At 45.9% G+C, this 26423-nt stretch overlaps 1 protein-coding gene across 1 annotated transcript in view; it reads right to left on the reverse strand.

The window, feature by feature from the left end:
• Nucleotides 1–26423, reverse strand: part of MRPS18A (mitochondrial ribosomal protein S18A) — a 30724-nt gene that overhangs the window by 1947 nt on the left and 2354 nt on the right. The window contains exons 3-5 of the mRNA XM_074949056.1: nucleotides 24303–24407; nucleotides 12083–12206; nucleotides 9400–9466 (exon numbers count right to left, since the gene is read on the reverse strand). Coding sequence (XP_074805157.1) covers nucleotides 9400–9466; nucleotides 12083–12206; nucleotides 24303–24407 — 296 coding nt within the window. The remainder of the gene's footprint in view (nucleotides 1–9399; nucleotides 9467–12082; nucleotides 12207–24302; nucleotides 24408–26423) is intronic.

Genomic DNA, 26423 nt, shown 5'->3' on the forward strand with positions numbered 1-26423 from the left:
GAAGAAATTTACAAACAAATTGTGTCTAAAGATCTCTGCTACTGAAACAAAGTTGCCTCTCAGCTGCTTTACAGACAAATAAAGAGATTTAGGCTTTTCGTCCAGGAGCTTACAACTAGAGCAGACATGAACATGTCCAGAGGAGACAACAGGAAGGGGGTGAGAATGGGAGGGAGAGTTGCACATCATAGAATCAACTCACTTGTTCTCATTTGCATACATTGTATTAGTCCCTTTCTATGGTTAATCTTAGGCCTGGTCTACACTGAGGGGGGGGAAGGGGTAAATCGACCTAAGATACACAACTTCAGCTACGAGAATAGCGTAGCTGAAGTCGACGTATCTTAGGTCGAATTACCTCGTGTCCTCATGGCGCAGGGTTGACTGCCGCTGCTCCCCCGTCAACTCCGCTTCCGCTTCCTCACCGCAGTGAAGTACAGGAGTCGACGGCAGAGCGATCGGGGATCGATTTATCGATCCCTGATAGATCGATCACTACCCGCTAATCCGGTGGGTAGTGTAGCTGTACCCTTATACTGGTGCATTAATGGAGTCTTTAGGACAGGAAATGAAGGAGACTCCCATATTCAACTGAAAATGCAGGCAGGATTTAGAGAGACCAAAAGCAATGACCAATTTGGAATTTGGCCAGAAACTGGGGTTAATGCTATTTCTTTTGGGAGAAGTTCTATGGGATCTTTAATGAGCACAAGGGGACAGGGTCCTTATTTTTACATTTCATCTGAACTGCAGCCATCCACCTACAGTGAGCTCTGATGGAGAGGAACTTAACTACAGGGAAAGAGGAGGAAAATCCAAAATTGTTTCAATGCATCACAATGTGCCAAGTGCAGTTTTGGTCACGTGACCATCCACTTACGGGAAAGAGCTCCCGTGATAACAAATGATCTCACTAGAAGAGGGAAGCACAGTGAATGTCGGAGATATACATCAATGCTGTGTGCACGTTTAGACAGCCAGTGGCTTTAAGAAATCCCTGTCTGTTTCCATGTGGGCGCTGGAAGCGCACACCCCAAATCGGCATAGGAAAAAGGATTTAGTAATGGCCTGTTTTTAGAGCTTTTGTTATTTCTCCTTTGAGCAGGTCTAATCCAGCCCTCTGCTCCAGCCCTTTGGCTTCCTTTGGGGACAGCAGGCTGGGGCTTTTCATTTTTAGTTGAAACAGACATTTGGACGCTCTCCCTTCCTGGAGCATAGTTTGCTTTTACTGTTTCTAATGCTTACTTTGTCCAAAACTCAATTTTGACCTATTTTGCTTGCTGCCTTTTACTTTGATGATCCTGCAATGGCAAAAAGCAAGCATCGCCCTGAGGCCCAAGACCTGCCACTCTGGTGCAAAGCACCTTTCCTACTCTCTGCCTAACCCCTTCTTCCCACTGTTTGATGCTAGAATGCACTCATTTTCTATCTGGAAGGAACACAGAGAGGAAGGCCATGGAACCTGTCCAGCACCTGGAGTTTTCAGGCTAATTCTGGTTTCCAAGCACACTGCTTCGTTTAATAATTTGTGCATCCCATTCCACTCAAGTTTCCTTATTTCCCATTACCATTGTATCCAAGCACTAGGGTCCATTGTAGAGGGGTCTTTGCTTTCTCCTACACTTCACACGGTCGCATTTTCTTAAGCACGTCGGTGCTGCCAGGGCAGAGCTTAGAGCCTGACGTGCCTTGGAGTATGGATGGACAAAGCATTCTGCATTCTAAGAGTATTCACAAACTTTTAGCCACACGGGTGCCAAAGGGGGCCATGGCTACCCGTCCTGGGGAAAGAGGTTTGGGAGAGGTGCATGCGGCTAGCCCCACGTCACAATCATCACTACGTAACAATGTATGGTGGGAGTGAGCAGCATGCAAAGCTATTTTCAACCCTGCTAGGTAGTGGCAAGAATGAGAAGTACAAAAACAGCTGCAGTTGGTCACCTGTGGTCTTTGGAGTACCCTGGGCCATCCCAAAGTTCTATGGCGTGTGGAAGTCAGGTTCCAGGGTTCACTTTGTGAGAGGGAAGAGCCTACAAGTTACGTTATCCAGACACTGCTGCTAACACTAAGGAGTGTGCTAGGGTGAGGGAAATGACTTGCACATGGGGCAGCTGTGGACCTGCGTGCAGCTCAAGCAGGAGCCATCCTGGTGCAGCTCAAGGCTGAACTTCTGAACCCTGACTGAACTTTTTCAATCTGGCTCTTGTTTGGATTAAGAGCAGAGGGCTTGAGCCTATGCAGGAAACCCTCTATCAAAGTGCTGGCAGGGTTGCCTCCTCCTTGCCATGCCCCCTTCCCAGGACGCCTCTTAGCTTCCACTCACCTGAGGCTGCTCTGGTTCTTTGTTTTTGAATTAATAGGAAACAGGGCTACAGGCTTTCAATGCAGGTGAGAAGCCACATGCCACATAAGTTAAGTACTGATAACAGCTCCCAGCAAGTGGAAAGCGGTGTCAGCAGGAGACACACTAATCCCAGCGAAAACTTCCTTCTAGGAGTTTAGCAGCCAGTTGCTACTAAGTAATCTCCTTCTTACCTAACCCAGGGTAACTTCTCCTTTCTCCAAGAGACAAAGAAGGGCTAAGACTAGGGAAGAATAAACTGGGAGCTATCTGCACCCAATACTCTGACTCCAAGCCTTATAATGCCTCCTTCTGGCAGGAAGGTGGAAATGGAGTAGTTGTGAGCTCTCCAAATCCAGCGTTTCTACCCCATAATTCCACAGCATCTCCCACTGGCAGAGAGCAGGCCCTGAGAAGCTACGACCTACATTCACAACTGTAATCCCCGTAATAGTTTATGGAAGGGATAATTTCATGGAGTTTTGCTTTAACCAATATTTTGGTCCCGACCAAATGAGCAGCCCGTGCAGCATCCACATAAAAGTGACTCCAGACTCTGCCTCTGGGATGGCCACTGAGCTCAGAACAGCGATCTCCCACACTTGGCCTCTAACAACTTAGATACTAGAAAGGAAGCTGCCAAATTAGTGCGGTTTCTGATCTTGAAAGCAAGGAGGGCGGTTTGGTCTGCAGCTGCTCATGACAGCTTCCCAGATTGTTCTGGTGTGTGTGGCCTGCACACACATGGCTCTGGAATTTTTGAATGCAGACTGAAGTTGCACATGGTACTGGAAAAGCCTCACAAAATCCCACTCTCTCAAGCTGGCCGTTGAAAAGATTGTGTTGCTGTGGCATGTAACTGCTCAGCACATACCCGGTGAAAGCATAACAGAGGCATAACTAGGTGTAATGTGATGAAATTAAGAAAAGAAAAATGCAGGCTGAAGATCAGGGAACAATCCCTGACAGTGAGGGATCATCTCCGTAGCCTGTGGAATCATCTCAAGGAGGCGGCAGAAGCCCTAAACTGGGCAAAACACTAGAAAGTGCCATGTAGGGAACAATTCTGCATTGCCAAGAGGTGGAGTCGAAGGCTTTTCTACAAACATGATACCATGGGCAGAGGCATCTCTCCAATGCGCATTGAGGAGGGGCACAACAGCTAACACACCCTGTTACACTCTGGCCACCAAAACGTGGATACCCAACAGTATTGCTACAATGGGCCCTCAGCTGGTAAAACAGCTAACAGATGGCACTAACAAGCTACTGGCACTAACAAGCTACTACCGTCAAGAACAGTAGCAAACAGGAAGCAAAGGAGATATGAGAAATACAGTGAGAGGTCTCTCACCTGGGCAGTATCCTGCTAACAGGGAGGAGACCACATTCAGCCAAGAGTGCTGCTTAGACCCGGATCTCCTCTCTCTGGCTAGCTGCTAACCACAAGCTATCACAGCCTCAGTAGGTGTATCACACTCTTGCACTAGACCTGCTTCTACTACTGTCACTTCTCAAATGCCTCCTTAGTGTTAAAGCACAGAGGGCTCTTCCAATCCTGGATGCAGACTCCTTCTTATGCAGGGTAGCGTGTGTAACCAAAAACAAACCAGGGCGTGCGGGTAAGGAATGGTGTCCCTAGCCTCTGTTTGTCAGAGAGTGGAGATGGATGGCAGGAGAGAGATCACTTGATCATTACTGGTTAGGTTCACTCCCTCTGGGGCACCTGGCATTGGCCAAGGTCGGCAGACAGGATACTGGGCTGGATGGACCTTTGGTCTGACCCAGTATGGCCATTCTTATGTTCTTACCATTTCCCAATGACCCAATCCTCAGTGCTTGCCCTGCCACACACAAAATGAGGGCAGCAAGAATGGCAACAGTTAGAGCCAACCACATTACTGGGAGCACCTTGAGTGGGAAACGGGGATGCTGCAAGTGACCTGATGGAAAAAAGAGCTCAGATCAGGGAGGGACTCTTATCACTCTTCAGGGAAGGGACCAGTGAGGAGAGGTTCACACATCAGGTAACACCATGGGACCACTTCACAGTCAAGAGGAAACAGGGCTTTTGTTTCCCTGAAGAACAACAGATATGAGAGACACGGCACCATGTATGTGCAGGGAGCATACTTGTGAAACATTTTATGGAGGGACAAAGGGGACAAGGCAGACTGGGGTCGCTGGGTGCTCAACACACAAGTTAGACTCACTGGGCCAAGAGGCCAGTGGTTGGGCAGCAACTCCCACTGCCCTACAACAGAGGTCATCTTGCTTGACTGCATTCCTTACAGTGGCACTCGGCAAGCACAGTCAGAGCGATCACCCAGATAAGATCAGAGGGCAAACCCTGCGCTATGAAACAGGGTCACTTAAATTGACAGGACGAGTGGAATTTGGGCACAGCACGTTGGGAGACAGAACATCCTTTGTGAGATGACCTTAAGTGTAGCAGAGGAAAAGTTCAGGGGCTGCTGCTGTGCAGTCCCCAAAGTTAGTTTGTGAGAAGCCAGAGTCTGACAAGTACCCAATAAACTGTCCTTTGCTCATTGCCTCAGGAACCCTACAACCCATCCCAAGAGCTGGTCTTCCACGCCATCTCAGCAGGTAAGGAAAGAAGGAGCTGCAGATGCCTCAGGAACAAAGACTATCTGTTGGGACTGTTTGTGCAGCTGGCTTTTCACGGGAAAGTCCTTTAATGAACAGCCCTTTGAGAGGCTCCATGAAGCCACTTGGCCAGGGCCTCGATGTAGTAGGTCACTTCAGGGGAGGGAGGGAGAAACAAGGGAGTCTTACATTGGTCCCTCCAGCTGATGCTGCTCTGAGCAGCACTGTTGGGACTCTGGAAGGAACCATGCGTTAAACCTCCTCTGCTTCCCTCAAATGAAGCCATTTGCCTGATTCCTGCCAGTCACACATTGAAGCTAAAGTCCAACTCTTGGAAATAGGATTTAGAGCCTCAGTCCAACCTTTAGCAAAGATGTTGGGCTGTGACTCCTACTTGGGGAGCAGAAAGTCCATGGGGATGGAATGAAACCATTGTTATGCTGATCAGCAAGGTTGCCTTGTTTTTGACTTAATGACCTGCCAGAGGTAGGTCTACTACGAATAGTGACTCTCTTCTGACCCTAGGGAAGGTGGATGGGAATCTAACACCAACCTTCTCATCTCAGGCAGCAGTCCTGAGCCCGTCAGTCCAGCAGCCAATGAGAGCACTTATTCAGTCTAAGCGTCAAGATGACCTACACTGGCTGTTTGAGAAGAGGTTCAAAACACCAAACACCTTCACATCCAGCTCAAGATAACTTTTCCCCTCCTCCCACATGAGCCCAGGTCATCTTCCCTGACACCCTCTTATGGAGCTCTCTGGTGGCCATGTCCAGAGCTAGATAGTCTCTTCCCAGCTCTTTTGTCTAGGGCAAAGAGCCAGACAGACAAGAGGTGGCTGAATGGGCTGCTTATCTTTCAGCACAGGGGAGCAAGGAGAGGAATTTCAGGAGCAGAGGGGGGTGAGCACATATACCTGCAGATAAGATGCTAATATAGACACACTGTCACTCAGCTTAAGGCAAACTACTATCCGCCCCATGGAGAGGAGACTTCACTCCCCACAGAACCACAAAGCTCTGCATCCCTATCGTCCTGCCTCCTGTTCAGGAGATCCACAGAAGGAACTACCATATGCAAGTTCCTGAGACAGAAGTGTGTGTTTCAGGGGAAGGGGGATGAGGGGAAATGACCTGCAACAGGGCAACCATGTGGTGGGAAGGGGATGAGAATCAGGGAGAGCTTGACATAGCTAGGCATCTGAGCAAGCTGTTCTTCTCCAAAAGTCTGCAGCCCTGGTACCCCCCAGGAGTTAGGCATCGCATCACTCCTCACCTCCCTTCCTCTTGGCTTTACTTCCTCATGTCTTCCAGGTCCCATCCACCTACCATCTTCCTTCAGCTAAAGGCCAGAAAGACTCTCTACAGAGCCCAGCAAGTGATCCCCCTCTAGCCAGAGAGAGAGGTCATTGCAGAGTAATGCAAGGTGCTCTGCCTTCCTGGCTGTCCCATGTAGTGCTAAGAGGCCAGCCACGCCCAGCTGAAAGCATTTCAATAGCACAGTCAATATGCTGCAGCAGTGACAGGCAGGGAGAATGTTGTTTTTAACACCATTCACACAGCAGTCTCACTGGGAGGAGTGGGCAGGGAGAGACAGCCAGCACTACAGGAAGAGCTGGTTGAGTTCAGTGGCTACACAGGCTGGTTTTAAGATTCCTGGAACTCGTTCACTTGTTTCCCTCTCTTTGGAAGAGGAACTGCAGGGCTTTAATAACTGGACAGAAAAGTTGCCCGGTGTCATTGCAGAAAAGTTGCCTGTCGGGGTCTCTGTAGAAACTTTTTGCAAGGACACCCCTCAGCGAATCCCCACAGATGTCTCCAAGGCTATAGCAGCAATGCCAAAGGAAACTACAGGATCTCATTCAAGTAGGGAGGCACCTGGAGAAGCCAGGAGGCTGTGCTAGTAAGGACCAGAGCACTCAACACAGCAGTCCCCACAGGGGAAGATGGGAGTGGGGGCTACTGCTCTTGGGGAACTGGTAAATACACCATTGAGCTGTGTGAGACAGTGTCTGCTGAGAGAGGCCAGACCCTTCTGCTCTGCCTCTCACTGCAGAGACCCCCTCCACCCAGTCTCAGGCCCCTCTCAAAGCACAACTGACCCCTCCCCAAGTTGGCACTTTGAAATCCAATAGGCTCAAAGGCAGCAAAGTGACAAGTCAGATGACCTGAGGGGTCCTAATGTTACACCTTAAAGGCCTTGTGGGGAAACTGGTAAAAACTCCTCAACTCTCACTGCACTGAATGGAGGTACGTGAGTTTGCTCAAAGGTCCCGGCCACCTAACTCACTATGGACAGGATCTTAGGTCCCCCATCGCCACAGGATCTGAGCACCACCTACATACTTGTGGATATTTAAGGAACTTCACAGATGTGGGGAAATCAAGGCAGAGAAATGAAATGAGTTGTCCAAAGTCATGCAGGGAGCCCGTGGTTGAGCCTGGAACTGAACCCTGGTCTCCCAAGTCCCAGTACAGCATCTTAACCACAAGCCCATCTTTTAACACTGCTGTGTACCATGAAGGGAAAGGGAGGTGGTGATTTGGGCAGGAGGAAGGAAGTGGTTAAAGTTTTTTGCCCTGTGCAGTGCTGGCTGCTGTTCCACAGAGCAATGTGGGAGGCACAGGTGGGAGTAGGCATGGGGCCAAAGCTCTCACAGTGCTGCAGCAGCCGAGACATGGCAAGGCTCCAAAAATGCAGAGCTTTTTACCTCCAGCAGTTAGAGGAGACAATATCTAAGCAGCATTCCTGAAATGCCCTCATTGCAGTCCCCCAGCTCCTGGCCTGCCTCCCTCAGCTTCATCCCCATCTTCCCCAATCCCCAGCCTGATCTCTCAACCCCAATCCTGCCTCCTTCACAAACTGCCAGCTCCCTCTCAAATCCCAGCCTGCTGTGGCCCAGCTCTGTTCCCTGCCTTCTCTAACTTAATCACAGCCCCAGCTCTGATACCTTTCTCCTCCCACTGAGAGGAAACAAGGGTACTGCAGAGTGAAGCGATAGTGATCCAGTAGAGAACACTCAGATACCAAGTCCCAAGCTTGGTTCTCAGGGGTGCTGTGCTGCCAGATGTATATGGAGGTACCCAACTGAAGAGCCCACAGCATAATTAGCAGAAGTCAGGGTGCTAGCCCTAGAGCCTTGGTCCCTGCAGTGAGTTCTAGGATTCTCTATTTCCTGTCCTAACCAGCTGGGCAGAGTTGCTGTGTGTGATAAACAATCGCTGCACTCCACCCCAGATGTGCTGGATAAAGGGGTTTAAGATATGGAAATGTGAGGTATTATTTCAGAGCCCAATATCTGAGGAGCCTGGGGCCGTATCCTGTACAGTCTCCCACTGTGGAGACCCTGAATGCACACAATATGATCCCTGCTGACAGCACAGCGTGGGTATGTCTACACTGCAATTAGACACCCGCAGCTGGCCCGTGCCAGCTGACTCAGGCTCGTGGGGCTCGGCTGTTTAATTGCGGTACAGACATATGGGTTTGGGCTGCAGCCTGAGCTCTGGGACCCTCCCACCTCGCAGGGTCTTAGCGCCCAGGCTCCAGCCCAAGCCTGAATGTCTACACCACAATGAAACAGCCCCTTAGCCCGAGTCAGCTGTCATGGGCCAGCTGGGGTTTTTTAACTGCAGTATAGGCACACCCCCAGTGGCCTGGCAAACCCCAAAGAGCTGCTCACCAAGTCTCAGCTATAAAGCCAGGCCCAAACCCCAGGAGTCCCAAGCCACCCTGAGATTTGGAGTCTAAACTCTCCCAGCAACAGGCCCATGGCCTCTGGTAACCCCACAACTCTCTAATGAAGGTTCATAAACCGCTCTGACATCTCCATGGAAACAGAGTGTGAGGTCATAAACAGGGGATTAGCACCTCCCAACAGTGAGCGAGGCACAAGAGGTGACAGGGGGTTTTCAGTTCTCCCATCAAAGGTCAGGGGGCTGGGCAGGGGGAGAAGAAGGAAGAGAAGAGAGCTTGTTACACAAGACGGGCAAGCTGAGGGTGAATGACAAACTACAGTCAAAAGGGGAAAACACGGAAAGGGCAAAGAGTGCAGCATGCCTGTAACAAGCTCCTTCTGCCTGCCCTCCTCCACCCACTGTTATTGCCCACCGTGGGCTTCTCCGCATCCTATCTAGCTCAGGGATTTGTACCAGCAGTCCTCACCGCAGTATCTTCCCTGTATTATTGCCAATTATGGGGAAGCCGATGGATTTGAGGGAAGGAGAACGTATCTGATGTGTCCAGCAGTTTCTAAACTCTGTGTGGATGGCTTGGATCAGGGTATGGTTAGTTGTGGAGTGCCTTGAAGTACTGGCAGGCCAGAGCATAGTGACAGAACCTCACTCGTTACAGGTCCTGAATGCAGGCTGACTTCACTGCCTTAGGCTTGTTTGGAGGCAGAAATGCCCTCCCACCTCCAGTCCCCTTAAAGGCAAGAGAAGACTATTTACCTGTTGAGCTTGGGTTTCTTGGAAACATGCCCTTCAGGAATCAGTGGCCTGTGGTTTGGCAGCAAACCTGAGATGGAAAAGGAAAGATGTGAGATTTTGCATTGTTCCCTTGCTAATAGCTACAGTTATACCACTCTGAGATCCCATTACAACTCATAAGATAAGCAGACCGTATTTGGATAGGAGATCTCTGGAGAGAGCCCAAGGGGCTAAAATGGAAAAGGTATTCTTCCCGTTGAGTCAGTATTGAACCAATGCCCTAACACAGGCAGGGGTGCAGTACTGCTGGAGGTGCTGTATTTGAGATGAAACATATAACTGAAGACTTGACCACTTGTGGTCACTAAAGAGCCCATGGTGCTGTTTATCAAAGAAAGAACACTGACATTTAGCCAAATTCCAGCACAAGGATTACAATCTGCCTCTTCGAATTCTCTCTGCATTTTAATTTGGATATAGCATGGGAAAGCAGGCATAATGGCAAGAGCAAGGAACCACTCAGGGGACCTGGGATCCATTCCTGACTGACACCTTGCTGTGTGACCTTGGGCAAGTCACTTTCCCATCTCTGTAAATTAATTTGAAATCCTCAGATGAGTGGGGCTATATGCCAAATATTACATTCACTTCCTATCCTGAACACTTGTGTGTGCTGCTATGCACAAATTATTGCTTTGTTCCATCTCAAAGATCACTGAGACATGAAAGAATAGTTACTTATTGGATCCCACTGACTACATGTTCAGCTCCCTTGCAATTCAAAACCCACAGTAGCTGAGAACTCCTAAGAGCAGGCTTGGAGGGGCAGTTGTGGGACCCACGCTGGCTACATCATCTCGAAGAACCACTATTACGGTAGGGTAAATAACCACTCTCTTTTCGAGAGCGTGTCAATGTGGAGCCCACTGCAGGCAAGAAGTATCTCCTATGGATGGTCGAAATAAAATATATATACTTATGGCATTTCATCAGTAGATTTCACAGTGCTTTACAAAAGGGTTTTTCCCCATTTTACAGAAGGGGGAACTGAAGCAGAGAGAGGTGACACAACTTGCCCAAGGTCACCCAGTATACCAGTGGGAATAGAACCCCGGCTTCCTGAATCCCAGTTTGTTACTGTATCCACTAGGCAACACTGCCCCCATAGAGTTCCAGCTGCAACAATGATTCTAGTGCTGCTCTGCTGAACTTGGCATCTGACCTAGCCGCTAAGTCCAAGGCACAGCGCTTGACAAAGGTCAAGTGGATTACTCTACATGAGATCTCGGACACTGGCACATGTCTGAAGCAGGCAAAACAAGTCATTTAAGCCCTGGTGGAGTGAGCCTTGATATTCAGTGGGAAAGGTTCAGCAGCCAGTGATGGCGGCAAGCGTTACCATCCTGAATCTGAGATAACATATGTATTTGTTCAGTCTCTTCAGGTCTAGGACAAAGATCAGCTGTCCCTTCCCTCTTTGTGATAAAGATGCACTGCAAGTAGAAGCCTCTACCCCTGTACTCCCATGGAACTTCTTCTATGGTGCCTAGATAAACCAACACCACTTCTTTCTGTAATAGGCTCTCATGAGATAGGTCCCTGAAGAGGGATGGGGAAGTGAGTGGGATAACCACGGACATGGTTCCCAGCACCCATTTGTCCAAGGTGATATCAGACCAAGACCAACAAAGTGGGGCAAGCTGGCTCCTGAAAGTAGTTGTCAGCACCTGATCGATTCTGATATGGCCCATGACATTCCCATCAAATTTGCTATTGGACTGAGGAGGAAGAGTGGATGCTGGAGGAGGTAGATGAAGGGCACCTTCTCTGGTACTGTGAACATTTCTATTGTTGGAAGTCCGGTTGTCTGCTCTGGGAGTAAAGGTAAGCCCACTGCCTTTGTTGGGGTTATTTGTAGGAATTCCCACTGGTGAATGGTGTGTAAATCCTCTGGAATCCCAGGGTGGCCTGATTCCTTTAGGGAGGTAGTGCCTAGTCCTCAAACTGAAGAGCTCCATTTCCTCGAATGGGAGATCTTGAATGGTATCCTACACCTATCTTGGTACCCTCCAGGATGATAGCCATGAAGTTAGTCTCCTGATCACAAATGTAGCCATCAACCTTGTGGCTATGTCCAAAGTCTGTGTGGGCACCACCTGCAGAGCTCTCCTGGCAACTGTCTGGCCTTCCTGTATAATTTCCTTCAGCTCCTTCTTAGTGTCTTGAAGCAATTTGGGCAAAAATGGATCACTCTCTTCCAAGTCAGGAAATTGTTTTTGGCAAATTATGCCTGGTAATTTGCCATATGTAGTTGCAGTGAAGCCAACAACAGGCTTTTTGCCTGAACAGATCCAATGTTTTGGGCTCTTTGTCGTCAGGAGTTCCTTTCACTGACTTGGATTTTTCTTATACTGCTGTGACTACTAATGACTCATAGTTTAGGTGGAAGGAAGAAGACTCAGAATTCTTTAGGGCCACTGGGTAGCGTTTCATCACCCTTTTGGAGGTTGGTAGAATGATGGCCAGATTTTACCGAAGGGCTTTGGGCACTTGGTAGTAAGGGGTCCCAAAACAATAAGAGCTCACTGGCAGCTGTTATTCTGGTGGCTGCGGTGGTGCGGAGGGAGGAAGGTGTGTTCCCTCCCCAAAGTGGTTACTACTAAATAAAGGGGTCAGGGGCTTGTTCCCAGAGAGGACTCATTACCTGCTCGGTGAGCCATTTGTATGCACACTGCAACCTTCTTATGCTCCTCCAGACAAAGACCTGTGATCCTACGGGGCAGCATCCCTCCATCAGAACGGATGAACTGACTCAGCAATAAGACATCCTAAGGAAGCAAGGAAAGAAGGTAGAATGATCAGTGCCAGAGCTGTACCAACAGCTACAATTCTTAGGTGCTGACACTGCCCCAGTGCAACGTATGAGAAGTTCAAAATTATTCCTTCAAGTGTATATTACCTGGCATTTTGTCAGCAATGAATTTCACCTGCCATTGTGTAGCCCAGAGGTTCTCAAACTGGGGGTTGGGACCCCTCAGGAGGTCGCAAAGTTATTACATGGGGGGGTCGCGAACTGTCAGCCTCCACCCCAAACCCTGCGCCTCACCTCCAGCATTTATAATGGTGTTAAATATATAAAAATGTGTTTTTAATTTATAAGGGGGGGGTTGCACTCAGAGGCTTGCTACGTGAAAGAGGTCACCAGTACAAAAGTTTGAGAACCACTAGTGTAGCCTATTGGCTTAGCTTTGTTAGGTCCTCTGAAGTTCACAGCCTTTTATAGATTAATTAATGTAAATCATTGTGTCATCTGCCATTTTTGCCATCTCACCATTCGCTGCCGTTTTCAGACTACGTACCTAATATAATCTGTCGAACATCTAGATATACAAAGATACAGTTTTACAAATCATGCAGGAAGATATAATTTTACACAATGTTTTTGACTGAGTGGAGAGCTGATTTTTAGCTCATCAGTATCTGCGTACACAGATGTTAGCGCTCACACATTAGGCCACATCTGGGTTTTCCCCTATAAACTGAGTGCAGGATTGTCCTCTACTGTCTATTCCTCAATTCTTTATCCAATTTCCCAAGGTGAAGCTTCTATCATGTCCCTTTGGGATGCCCAAAGGGGGATTAGTCCAAAATCTAGTAGATTTTGTCAGCAGTAAGCGCCTCATAAGAGAACTGTACTGTAACTGGGGAAGTCCTAATAGAACAAACCTTCAGCCCTTTGGCTGCGTGCACATTAGGAGGGACTGTTAGAGCAATGTCAAGGAAAGGAAGTCTTGTTACCAGAGAGCACCGAGAGCAGGTTGTGTGTTCAGCCAGAGTTCAGAGATCTTTGTAGACTTCACTGCTGTTGACCTTTCAGATTAAAAGCTACAGAAGTGCAAAGCATTATTTATAAAACACAATTTAAGTGGTGTATCTTCCGGATCTGGTAACACCACATAACTGCGATGACAGAACTTTAGACACAGCAGCGGCAGCTGCTGCACTGGGGTCCATTAGCTGTGCAAAGAGCACAGCCCAGCATTCAGATATCTTTTCCATTTCCACACGCAGCACAACAAATTCCAGCACACCGCTCAGACCAATGCAGACACACCCCTTTCACATGCTGATATCATGTTATCCCAAGAGTCCACTGGAAATGCTTGGCTTGTTTTTCCCAATCTGCTGGAAGTTTCCCACTGCCAGACTCACCATGCTAGTTGGGAGTTTATGTCTCTGTTGCTGCTGTAAGTATTTCCATATTTTGGATGGAAGGCACGTGTGCATGCGGCTCGCAGCCTGGAAAAGACCTGTCAGTAGGCATTCCCCATGCCCAGCCTGAGAGAAATCAGGGCCAGATGGAGAAGCACAATACACACCCCCATACCTGCTGGTGCAGGCAAACAAGACCTCTGCTATTGGCTGAGCCAATGCAAAAGCCAGGATATCCAGCTACCAAGGTCTATATCCCACACCCATCACTACGGTATTGGAGAGACTTGATTCTGAAATAAATGGACTGTAGCACTGTGTTCTGGGAGCTATTGCTCATGCTAGACCCTCTCACAAGCCCTGTTGACATCAACAGAAACTGAGTCTAGAGCTTTTTTCAGTCGCACTTTCTTTACTACATAAGGGCACTTGTGCCAGACTATTCAAGGTGCCTGCCACTGACTCCTCCTCATCTACAATTCCTCTTCTCTGGCTCCATTCTAACCCTTTTTTTCAGATTCAGTGCCTTTTAAAATTAAACATTTAGGCAACTTAATGCTGATACAAGGGGCCTGACCAATAACTGTGGAGCGATGATTTATCCAGACAACAGGGACAACATCCGGAGAGACCACCTAAGGACAAAAGGAAAGCTCAGTGTCCATGTCCCAGCCAATCTCTGGCCTTGGCACTGAGGCCACTACAAGAGGGCTAATAACTGTCAGCTGGATTGGTGGAAATTGGACTGAGATCTGCCAAACAGTCAAAGGGCAATGACTTTTGGTCACTGCTGATGTGAGCTGGATTTGATCGACTGACCCAGAATGAGACTCCACATCCCTTTCCCCAGCTCTTTCAGCTATCCAGTTCTCCATGTTGCCAACACCTTGGCTCCCCCACCCAATACTGAAAGAGCTCACTTCCCAAAGGGAGAAGAAGGGTTCAGGTAGGGTGCGTTTGGTCCAAGGGCCTTCTCACATTACCACCACGCCCTGTGGGGTCACCGGGCTGATATCAAACGTTTCCATGCAAAGAAAGAAAAAAGGGGAGGGGGAGATGGATGCTCTTTATCTATTGTGCTGCCAATCAGGAGAGCCCATGCCCCAGTGTTATCTCTGCCCAATGCTGTCAGTACCAATCAGCTTCTCTCTTGTGACGGTTATTTCTTTACTGAAATCTACGTCCCACCTTTTCTGCCTTACAAATTATGCTCAAGATCATTTGGCTTGAAGTGCTGCACACTGGCGAGAATCTTACGACGACTTCAGAAGGGTCCTAAGTGTAACGTGCTAGGTGCCTCTCCCAGAATTCTTACCCAGATGCATCTCACCCCTAAGAAGAGGTCGGACAGAGACAGCCAGTTTTGGGAGGATGGGGAGGAAAGCTGAACAAAAACGTAAGGGGGTTAAAGAAGAAAGGAAGTCTGGCAAGGTTACATGTTGCCGTCATGTTCCATGAAATTAACTTTCTGTGCTAGTGGGCAGCCAAGACTGTAACCACAGATTTGCTTTAATCACTGGACAGCTCTCAGGAGAGGTTGGACCCAGATTCCCACCCCTGTAATCTGTAGCATCTGATGAAAACAATTTGGACGGAATTAATCTGGGGCTAATGGACAAAGGCTGCAATTCGGTCTCCCCTGTGTGCTGCCAAAGTACAATGACATTTACTGCCTGCTCAGACTAATGGTATTCAAAGCAGAGAAGGGGAAAAAGGAAATACGAATTTACTTTTCCCTACAAAGGGTGGATAAACTAGATAAAAAATATAAAACCAAGTTTGAACAGCGCATTCCCTTCATTGGGTGGCCTGCTGAAATGCAGCACAGACCCAACAACTGCAACACCCTTGAGAACTAAGACTGATTGCTAGTTATGCACATTTCATGAAAATCTTAATTCACTCTGAGAACAGTTCTGTTTGTACAACAAAACAAGTATGGGTCTGTACCAGACATATCTGCCAGTTGTTACTTTGAGATACGTAAGAATCAGTTTTCTTTCTTCTATTATTCCTGGGAGCTTTACACCATTCTCCAAGCATTATATATCAGGTATATTTGGGGGCTGAGACTTCTAGGTTGCAGGTTCTAATCTAGCCTAAGGTTGATAGTAACTGAAATTGGTTTTCATCTCTAATGGCCATTAGGTGACCTAGGTGAAATGAACTAGGGTGTCAGTCAATTTCCTAGTGGAGAAGGGTCCGCATCACTAGAGCCCTGCGCGAACACAAAATTTGTATCTGCATCTGATCCACAAAAATGGTTCATGGATATAAAGGGGATATCTGCAGATTTGCAGGGCTTTACAAACAAAATCTGTATCCGCAGCCAATCTGCAAAATTGGTCTGCGAATATCCGCGAATTTGCAGGGCGCTACCCATCACATAAACCACTATCATAATTGGCACTAACTGGCCCAATTGCAGGGAACCTCAGTAGAATCCAAGGAATGAATGATCAATGGAGGCTGTCCCCCTCCGGGGCAGGGTTGAGGAACACTGGTGAGGAGGCCAGATAGAAGCTTGACCTGCCACTGCCCGCAATGCCATTTTCTGATTCATTAAGAATCTGTTTATCTGACACCAAAACTAAAATCACTCATTGTACCACTGCCTCGGGCTCCACTATCAGAGTTGTTAGAGAAGTAGTAGTCCTGAGGTCATCTCTTCCATCCCCCCCAGGGACTAATGGAAGACTCCCCTGTATTATAGTGCTTTATCCAGTCCAATCGTGTGTGCCCCCAGCAATGGGGCTCACATGCTTTCCTTTGCTTTACAGCTGAGTGGTATTTCATATATCCCTAAACTGTAAGGCCAGAAGGGACCATCATGATCATCTAGTCTGACCTCCTGCACACTGCTGGCCACAGAATCTCACCCACCCACTCCCGTAACAGACCCCTAACCTCTGGCTGAGTTACTGAAGTCCTCAAATCATGATTTAAAAAGACTTCAAGTAACAGAGGCCACAAGACTTCCCTGAAACAATTCCTGTTTGAACTAGAATCTCTCTTTTAGAAAAAACATTCAGTATTGATTTCAAAATTCCCAGTGATGGAAAATCCACCAGAACCCTTGGTAAATCATTCCAATGGTTAATTACCCTCACTGTTAAAAATTTCAAATTCTTTATTTCTCAAGCACTCACTACTGCTTTGGCTAGGAAGCATAACTGAGATTTTTCTGGGGGCGAAAGAAACATTTATTCCACCCAAACACTTCAAAATTTGAAAAACCATGACTGATACAAAGTCTAGACACATAAGAGACATACTGAAAAAAGAGACTATTTACAACAGAACTCACGTTACTCTTCACAACTCCAATCAGTCCCACTGGAGTAAGGCACACCTCCAGCTGTGGATTTGTCATGATCCGCTACTGCTCTGATTTACCAATCCACACCATCCCCTTTATCTCTTTCTCCAGCCTCTCCTTTGATTTGCAGCAAGAGAACTGGTTATATAATCTAAGTTCAAAGGCCAAAATGACTGCCATGATGGCCTACATTTCCCAGCCTGCTTCCTGAGACCACGAATGCAAACTTTCACACGATGGCTCCTGAGATTCCAGCCACGCTTCTTAAAACAAGGTGAGCTCCCCTGGTGTTTAGTTTTTACCTCCTTCCAGAAGATCAGCATCTAAGGGCCAAACTGAATGCTAGTATGGGGCAAACTGAATAGCTCAACTACAAGCACACTGACCAGCCGAGCTGAATTACAGCCAAAATCTTAAAAGAGGATCATACCTTTCATCCAGTGATGGGACCTACAGTCAACTCTGATACTAGAACTCTACTCTCAGGCTCTAAAGCCACAAACAGCACAACGGACTTACCTACAAGTACCTCTGTGCTTCCAAGAAGCCCTTTTATTCCCACCAGTGGCAGAACCTCCCACCACAGAGAGCACTAGAAAGTGATTCCTAATATTCATCTTAAATTTCCCTCTGCTTAATGAGGTCTCACTGCTCCTTGTTCTACCCCTTGCTGACAATACATGTTTGTCCCCCTCCCTTAGTGATCGAAGTGTTTTGGATTACTACCTATCCAGACTTGGGTTAGAGTGTGGGTGCTGGGGGTACTGGTGGCCTGTGCTATACAGGAGATGAAACTAGATAATCCTAGTGGTCCCTTCTGCTCTTAAACTCTAAAACCCCATTTTATTGCTGCATTTGATAGGCTGAATCTTTGTTATTTTCCACTGAATGCATCCGATGAAGTGAGCTGTAGCTCATGAAAGCTTATGCTCAAATAAATTGGTTAGTCTCTAAGGTGCCACTAGTCCTCCTCTTCTTTTTGTTATTTCCTGGCTCTCTTTCCAATACCCACAGACTACAGGGCTGAGGACATTAGAAGTCTACTGATTTTTAATTTCTCAAGGCTCTTAAACTTCGGTCCATGAAACACTTGCTGGTGATCTGATGAAAGCTAGTTGGTGCTGGCTCCTTGTTTCCAGTTGCTCAGAGTCACATTAAAAAACTAAAACCACATTACATTCTTTCCTAATGTTACTTTTCTGTGTAAGCAATTGCTGCAGTTATATATTCTGTAATAATGAACTGGAGAAGAGTTCCTTCAAGACAATCTTTGCATTAAAGTGTGGGCAGCACTATGAACTAGATAAGTTCATGGAGGATAGGTCCATGAGTGGCTATTAGCCAGGATGGTGTCCCTAGCCTCTATTTGCCAGAAGCTGGGAATGGGTGACAGGGGATGGATTACTTGAAGATTACCTGTTCTGTTCATTCCCTCTGGGGCACCTGGCATTGGCCACTGTTGGAAGACGGGACACTGGGCTAAATGGACCCAGTATGCCGCTCTTATATTCTTATGAAAAAATCTGATCCCCATTATGGATAGTATTTTTCTATCCTTGGTGTTTGCAACTCCTCCCAATTTAGAATGATAAATTTGCAGATGATACTATTTCCTGATTCTTCTAGATAATTACAAAGACCAGACCAGCCACTGGACACTTCTCGCAATCATTTCTTATTGCACTCTGCTCATTGTGTGTTCAATCCATTGATAATGCTCCCACCCTAGCCAATTTAATTTCTACAATATTTCACTAGACACGATTAAATATTTTATTGAAGTTTAAATCTCCCACTTACTGTGTCACCTGCTCGGAATAAGTTTTCGTTTGACATGATTCTTCATAACCCCTCAACACTACTTGTTGCTCCTGCTTTGAGCAGGGGGTTGGACTAGATGACCTCCTGAGGTCCCTTCCAACCCTGATATTCTATTCTATTCTAAGTTCCATTATCTGGTGAGTGCTCAGTGTGGTTCTCCCCCTTTGTTTGTTATATAACTAGGAATAGAGGTTAGACTTCCCAAAGAGCAATTGCCAGGACCATACTTCCATTTCTCGGATGTTTAGTAACTCATTCATTATTTTCAAATCCTTTGGTATCTCCCCAGTTTTTTATGCCTTCTCAAAAATAACAGCTAACAAACCAACTGCTCCATTAGCAAATTCAAGACCCTGGAGAGTTGCATGTGATCCTGGCATGCTGGTGTGTGTATAAGTCAATGTCTCTAAGAATTTCCTTACCTACTTTTTTGCAAAAGCTTATTCACAGGATTGTCATCACTACCCAATTATTCAAACTTCTTTTCCTTATTTTTCTTGTTATGGATACATGTGAGTAGTTCAGCCATATTAGAATCATTCTGGCTTTCAACCCCCTCATCATTAGTGGGCCTACTTTCTCACAAGTATTTATTTTCCTCCAGATGTATTTGTATCTATATCCCCCTAATCCCACTGGCATTAACTTATTCTGCATTTTTGGTTGCCTTATCTTTTAACTGTGCATTCTTGTCTGGTTCCCTTCCTTTCTATTTCTAGTACAGATTTTTTTGTTTGGTTGTGGGGTTTTTGGCTTTATTTTTTAAATAGATTCATAGATATTTAGGTCAGAAGGGACCATTATGATAATCTAGTCTGACCTCCTGCACAACGCAGGCCACAGAATTTCACCCACCACTCCTGCAAAAGACCTCTCACCTATGTCTGAGCTATTGAAGTCCTCAAATCGTGGTTTAAAGACTTCAAGGAGCAGAGAATCCTCCAGCAAGTGACCCGTGCCCCATGCTATAGAGGAAGGCGAAAAACCTCCAGGGCCTCTTCCAATCTGCCCTGGAGGAAAATTCCTTCCCGACGCCAAATATGGCGATCAGCTAAACCCTGAGCATATGGACAAGATTCACCAGCCAGATACTACAGAAAATTCTTTCCTGGGTAACTCAGATCCCACCCCATCTAATATCCCATCACAGGCCATTGGGCCTATTTACCATGAATATTTAATTACCAAAACCATGTTACCCCATCATACCATCTCCTCCATAAACTTATCGAGTTTAATCTTAAAGCCAGATAGATCTTTTGTCCCCACTGCTTCCCTTGGAAGGCTATTCCAAAACTTCACTCCTCTGATGGTTAGAAACTTTCATCTAATTTCAAGACTAAACTTCCTGGTGGCCAGTTTATATCCATTTGTTCTTGTGTCCACATTGGTACTGAGCTTAACTAATTCCTCTCCCTCTCCGGTATTTATCCCTCTGATATATTTATAGAGAGCAATCATATCTCCCCTCAACCTTCTTTTAGTTAGGCTAAACAAGCCAAGCTCCTTGAGTCTCCTTTCATAAGACAAGTTTTCCATTCCTCGGATCATCCTAGTAGCCCTTCTCTGTACCTGTTCCAGTTTGAATTCATCCTTCTTAAACACTGGAGACCAGAACTGCACACACTATTCCAGGTGAGGTCTCACCAGTGCCTTGTATAACGGTACTAAAACCTCCTTATCCCTACTGGAAATACCTCTCCTGATGCATCCCAAGACCGCATTAGCTTTTTTCACAGCCATATCACACTGGCAGCTCATAGTCATCCTATGATCAACCAATACTCCAAGGTCCTTCTCCTCCTCCGTTACTTCTAATTGATGCGTCCCCAGCTTATAACTAAAATTCTTGTTATTAATCCCTAAATGCATGACCTTACACTTCTCACTATTAAATTTCATCCTATTACTATTACTCCAGTTTACAAGGTCATCCAGATCCTCCTGTAGGATATCCCTGTCCTTCTCTAAATTGGCAATACCTCCCAGCTTTGTATCATCCGCAAACTTTATTAGCACACTCCCACTTTTTGTGCCAAGGTCAGTAATAAAAAGATTAAATAAGATTGGTCCCAAAACCGATCCTTGAGGAACTCCACTGGTAACCTCCTCCAGCCTGACAGTTCACCTTTCAGTAGGACCCGCTGTAGTCTCCCCTTTAACCAATTCCTTATCCACCTTTCAATTTTCCTATTGATCCCCATCTTTTCCAATTTAAATAATAATTCCCCATTTGGCACGGTATCAAACGCCTTACTGAAATCTAGGTAAATTAGATCCACTGCGTTTCCTTTGTCTAAAAAATCTGTTACTTTCTCAGGTTGGTTTGGCACAATCTACCTTTTGTAAAACCATGTTGTATTTTGTCCCATTTACCATTTACTTCAATGTCCTTAACTACCTTCTCCTTCAAAATTTTTTCCAAGACCTTGCATACTACAGATGTCAAACTAACAGGCCTATAGTTACCCGGATCACATTTTTCCCTTTCTTAAAAATAGGAACTATGTTAGCAATTCTCCAATCATACGGTACAACCCCTGAGTTTACGGATTCATTAAAAATTCTTGCTAATGGGCTTGCAATTTCATGTGCCAATTCCTTTAATATTCTTGGATGAAGATTATCTGGGCCCCCCCGATTTAGTCCCATTAAGCTGTCTGAGTTTTGCTTCTACCTCAGATATGGTAATATCTACCTCCATATCCTCATTCCCATTTGTCATGCTACCATTATCCCTAAGATCCTCTTTAGTCTTATTAAAGACTGAGGCAAAGTATTTGTTTAGATATTGGGCCATGCCTAGATTATCCTTGACCTCCACTCCATCCTCAGTGTTTAGCGGTCCCACTACTTCTTTCTTTGTTTTCTTCTTATTTATATGGCTATAGAATCTTTTACTATTGGTTTTAATTCCCTTTGCAAGGTCCAACTCTTCTTGACTTTTAGCCTGTCTCACTTTATCCCTACATGTTCTGACCTCAATAAGGTAGCTTTCCTTGCTGATCCCTCCCTTCTTCCACTCCCTGTATGCTTTCTGTTTTTTCTTAATCACCTCTCTGAGATGCTTGCTCTTCCAGCTTGGTCTTCACCTCCTGCCTATGAATTTTTCCCCCTTTCTTGGGATGCAGGCTTCCGATAGCTTCTGCAGCTTTGATTTAAAATAATCCCAGGCCTCCTCTACCTTTAGATCCATAAATTCTTCAGTCCAATCCACTTCCCTAACTAATTTCCTTAATTTTTGAAAGTCAGCCCTTTTGAAATCAAAAACCTTAGTTGCAGATTTATTTTTGTTAATCCTTCCGTTCAGTTTGAACTGAATTAGCTCATGATCACTTGAGCCAAGATTATCCCCTACAACCATTTCTTCCATGAGGTCCTCACTACTCACCAAAACCAAATCTAAAATGGCATCCCCTCTTGTCAGTTCAGCAACTACTTGATGAAGGAATCCATCAGCTACCACATCTTGGAAAATCTGAGCCCTATTATTATTACTAGCACTCGTCCTCCAGTCTATATCTGGGAAGTTAAAGTCTCCCATGATCACACAGTTTCCATTAGTATTTACTTTATTAAAAACATTAAAAAGGGCTCTATCCATATCCAAATTAGATCCCGGCGGTCTATAGCACACCCCAAGCACTATCCCAGGGGAGGCTCTAATAGTTTTCTTCCCCAATGTAATTTTTGCCCAGACGGACTCTGTCTTATCCATTCCATCGCTTCTTATTTCTTTACATTCTACCTCATCATTGATATACAATGCTACTCCACCACCTTTACCTTTATTTCGGTCTTTCCTAAACAGCACATACCCTTCAATACCTGTAGTCCAGTCATGACTACTATTCCACCATGTTTCTGTTACCCCTATAATATCGGTTTCACTTCCTGCACCAGTAGCTCTAGTTCCTCCATTTTGTTACCTAGGCTCCTCACATTGGTGTACAAACATCTTAATTTTTGCTGTTTGGCCTCACTGCAGTTTTTGAAAAGCCCCTTGTAATACTACATTCTCCAAGTCTTATTTACCATATTATGGATTTTCAAAGGCACTTTTGGGCCTCTATTATAGGATTCTCTACTGTCTTCCCCCGGTGTATTTTAAAAATTCCTCTCTAACCTTCTCACACTAGATTTCCCCCCAAAATACTTGCTGGAAATCCATCTCCTTCTACTGACAGGAAAGGGGTTTCAGACACAGAAAGGCTCTTTTTGCGGACACTTCCATATCCAGGCACAACTTTGTGTAAAACAATTATTGGTCATTTGTCATGTTTCTAAACACCTTCCCCTGCCCACTTCCCATTCTCCACCATCCAGTTATAAAGATAACTGATGACAATGAGAAGCCTGCAGTGTTTGGAGACATTACATCTAATTCCTCTTTGGGAACAACTCAAGCTTTCTGAGCTACCAGGAATCAGGAATAGGCTTGAACAAGCTGACTAGCAGCGGGTTTACTACCTAGAGTCCAGTTGGAAGACTGATTCAATGTTAGATACTGGGGCTCATTAAAAAGATAAATCTATTCCAGATCATATACTGGATGGCAAGAGATGCATGTTTCCAAAGTTCTGACATGTCCTATCCCTTCCTTCCCACTGCACACAAACTACTCCAGACCAGATATGAACAATCCAAAGAAGGGCTGTGTGGTAGGCAATGTTCCCTAACCTGTGCATATGCGCAGTCACACAGCAATCTTCCACGTACCACACATCACAAACCATGCTACTCAGACCTTTAACTCTGCCCTCCCCCACCAACCAGCTCCAGTTACTGCCTCCCATTGGCTGATTGTTTGAGAGCTGAGAGCCAATAAGGTTCTGGCCAAGGCTCCCAGCAGTAGGCAGGGCACACCTCCACCAATGGGGAAGAAGTAACCAAAGCTGAGTGTCTGGCTCTGGAGCCCATGCGACAGGGCACACCACTACTCTGTCACTCATGCAGGGCAATGCCCCATGCCACCTGGCTCTGGTTACTGCCTTCCCATTGGCTGTGGGAACTTGGAGCTTATCTGACTGTGGCCGGCCTTGCGCCCCCCTCCCCCCGCCGGCCCACAGGTCAGGACACACCTCTACCAATGGGGAAGCAGCTACCAGAGCTGGGTGGTGTAATGGTTGAGTCCCTTCCCTGCTGGCATGATGGAGGAGCAGCCTGCCAAATTCGAATGGCGTTGCGACCCGATGCACACGTTCCAGCTGCTCCCAGTCTCTGCCTCCTCTCTGTTCCCCCATGGATGCAGGCTCCATCATGTGAGGCTCTGTGGAGTTTGTAAACCGCTCAGTACAACGAAAATTTAGAGGACACATTGGTAATAGGACAGTAGTTAGCACAGGACTAGCCAGCTGTGCTTAGATGCTGTTCATCTAGGCTAGTTGTGGCTTTGTAGGAACTGCTCTCGCACAAGGGGGTTTTCACTAAACCTTAAGGAGGAGGAGATAGAGCTGTGAATCTTTATTCTGCTCAGGAAGCTAAAAGAATGTCAGGCTGTGCAGTTTAGTAGCAGCATAATGACTACAGCTTTGAGAATAACATTCAACTAGCTAAGTGTCACCACACTTACCTCATAATTGTATTTGTGCTTCAGGTTCCAGCGACAAATGGGACACTGACCAGAAGGGTTAGGAGGAGCTGGGGTTTTGACATCTTCTATAATTTTGCCCTCAATCTGGGAAACAAGTCAGAGGATACACTGATCAGATGAAGAGCCCAGAGTTCAGGCCTATATAGACTTATCGCTCAAGTTCCAACAGCTTACTCAGCCCTGTATAAACATAAGAGAGTCCCTGTACTTGAGCTGTTTATAGTCAGGTACATACAGAACAAGCATTTCAGATGTACATAGGAGCTGGTACAAGTCCAAAGAGTCATTAGGGCCTGGTAAGTCTTGATCAGTGGATTTGTGTTGAGTAGTGGAGAGCTCGATTAATTTGAATCCCTCCTATTTTGCAGATGTTTCATATTACTTTGTAGGTAAAAATCTAGAGAATTCAGACTGAGCTCTCTGCTTCTGCAAGTGCAAGGTAGTGTGTGATGGGGACAAATACTTAGAGTTCTCTGTTTGAGTTTGGTCTGGTGTCACACAGTGAGGTACTAGCTGTTGGGAATATTTCATGCCACAGCCTGTGTTTTGGACCCATGTCCTTCTTGCCCGGTGAAGTACTGTTAAACCACTGTGGGCAGATTCTCTCAGTACACCCAACTTTTATTAAGGAAGCTGTTGTACAGGTGGCTGTCTCTCAAAAATCATTGCTTGATATTAACAATCTAGCCAAACATAGGCCAGCATCTAGTATTCTGTTCTTTGTCAGTCTGGGTGTAGACCTGGTGACATTAAACACTGCACTGGCTGCTTTGATAAATGATTCCATCCTGGTAATAGATAAAGATGCATCATCCATGTTGATATTATTATATCTATCAGCTGCCTTTGATATTGCTGACCACAAGGTGTTGTTGACTTGTCTGTGAACCCTAGAAAAAGAGCCACATGCCTTTCAGTAGCTTCAGTTTCATCTCTTGGAGAAATTTCAGAATGTATTTTTTGGCTCCTCTACACCTGATTACTCTTATGTGGGTTTCTATGTGGTCACACCATGTGTTCATTGTGTGTACTGGGCCTGCAGAAGGGCTAATAAGGAGGCATATGAGTTTATGTTTTCACGGGCTCATGAGACCCAGCACATTCTCATCCATACATGGTAAATACCTTTCTCAATGTTTGATAAAGATTGGCATACAGATAAGGGCTAGCTGTCTGAGGCGGAATCCAGAAGAGACTGAAGTGATGTTGGTAGGATGGGTGGAGCAATCAGAAGATATGAGGAGGACTAGGTCTGCCCCTTAATTGATGCTGTGTGCCCACCACTTGTTGTGAGTTTCCATTCTGTGGATATTGATGATCTTCAGTTGCTGTTAAGAAATTATGTAGCAGAAATTCTCTCTTTTCCCCCCCACCATCTACCTCTCGCCAGGAGTTTGTGACCATTTCTTTCAAATAAGGATCTTGCTACTGTGATCTACGCTATTACCACCTCAAGTCTAGTTTATTGAGAAGTGCTCTGGATGGAGCTTGCAGATTTCATTAATCCACTTACATGAAAGTCCCTTGTTTTTGAATGGAGACACTATTAATAGGGTGTTCTCCCTGAGGGGCTTCCAACGTTGGAATTCGTTTCTCCATTTGGGCTGAAATAGCATTAATCTTTTGACCTTCTGGGCTTGGTGCTAGTTCATCTTTTTCTCCAGATTTTTGCAGAAAGGCATGCTGAGTGCTGGTGCATATGGACTTGAGGGTAGGAAAGAGAGAGACTGTCATCCATCCCCCAATTCCATGGCTACTGATCGGTTTTACTCTTGTTGGTACAAATATGTTAAAAATACAATCAATCAGTTTCATATCAAGGACAGAGAGACCTGGATAGACCGTTTATGTTATATAATGAAACAAATCTAAAAACTCTGACCCAGTAAGGTGCTCAGATTTCAGTCAATACATGATATCTAATGTAAAAATAACCAGAAAAAAACCCCAAACTTTTTAGGGAACACACTTTTTGGTAAGTGCTATCTTGCCAAACTTGTCTATACATCAATAGCAAGCAAAGAAAGGACAGTTGTAGGCCACCTTTGATTTCATCCAGTCACTCCTACTTATACCTGCTGGTAATATAACAAATTGCTC

Source organism: Natator depressus, chromosome 3, assembly GCF_965152275.1.
Source record: "Natator depressus isolate rNatDep1 chromosome 3, rNatDep2.hap1, whole genome shotgun sequence".
NCBI classification, from domain to species: Eukaryota; Metazoa; Chordata; order Testudines; family Cheloniidae; genus Natator; species Natator depressus.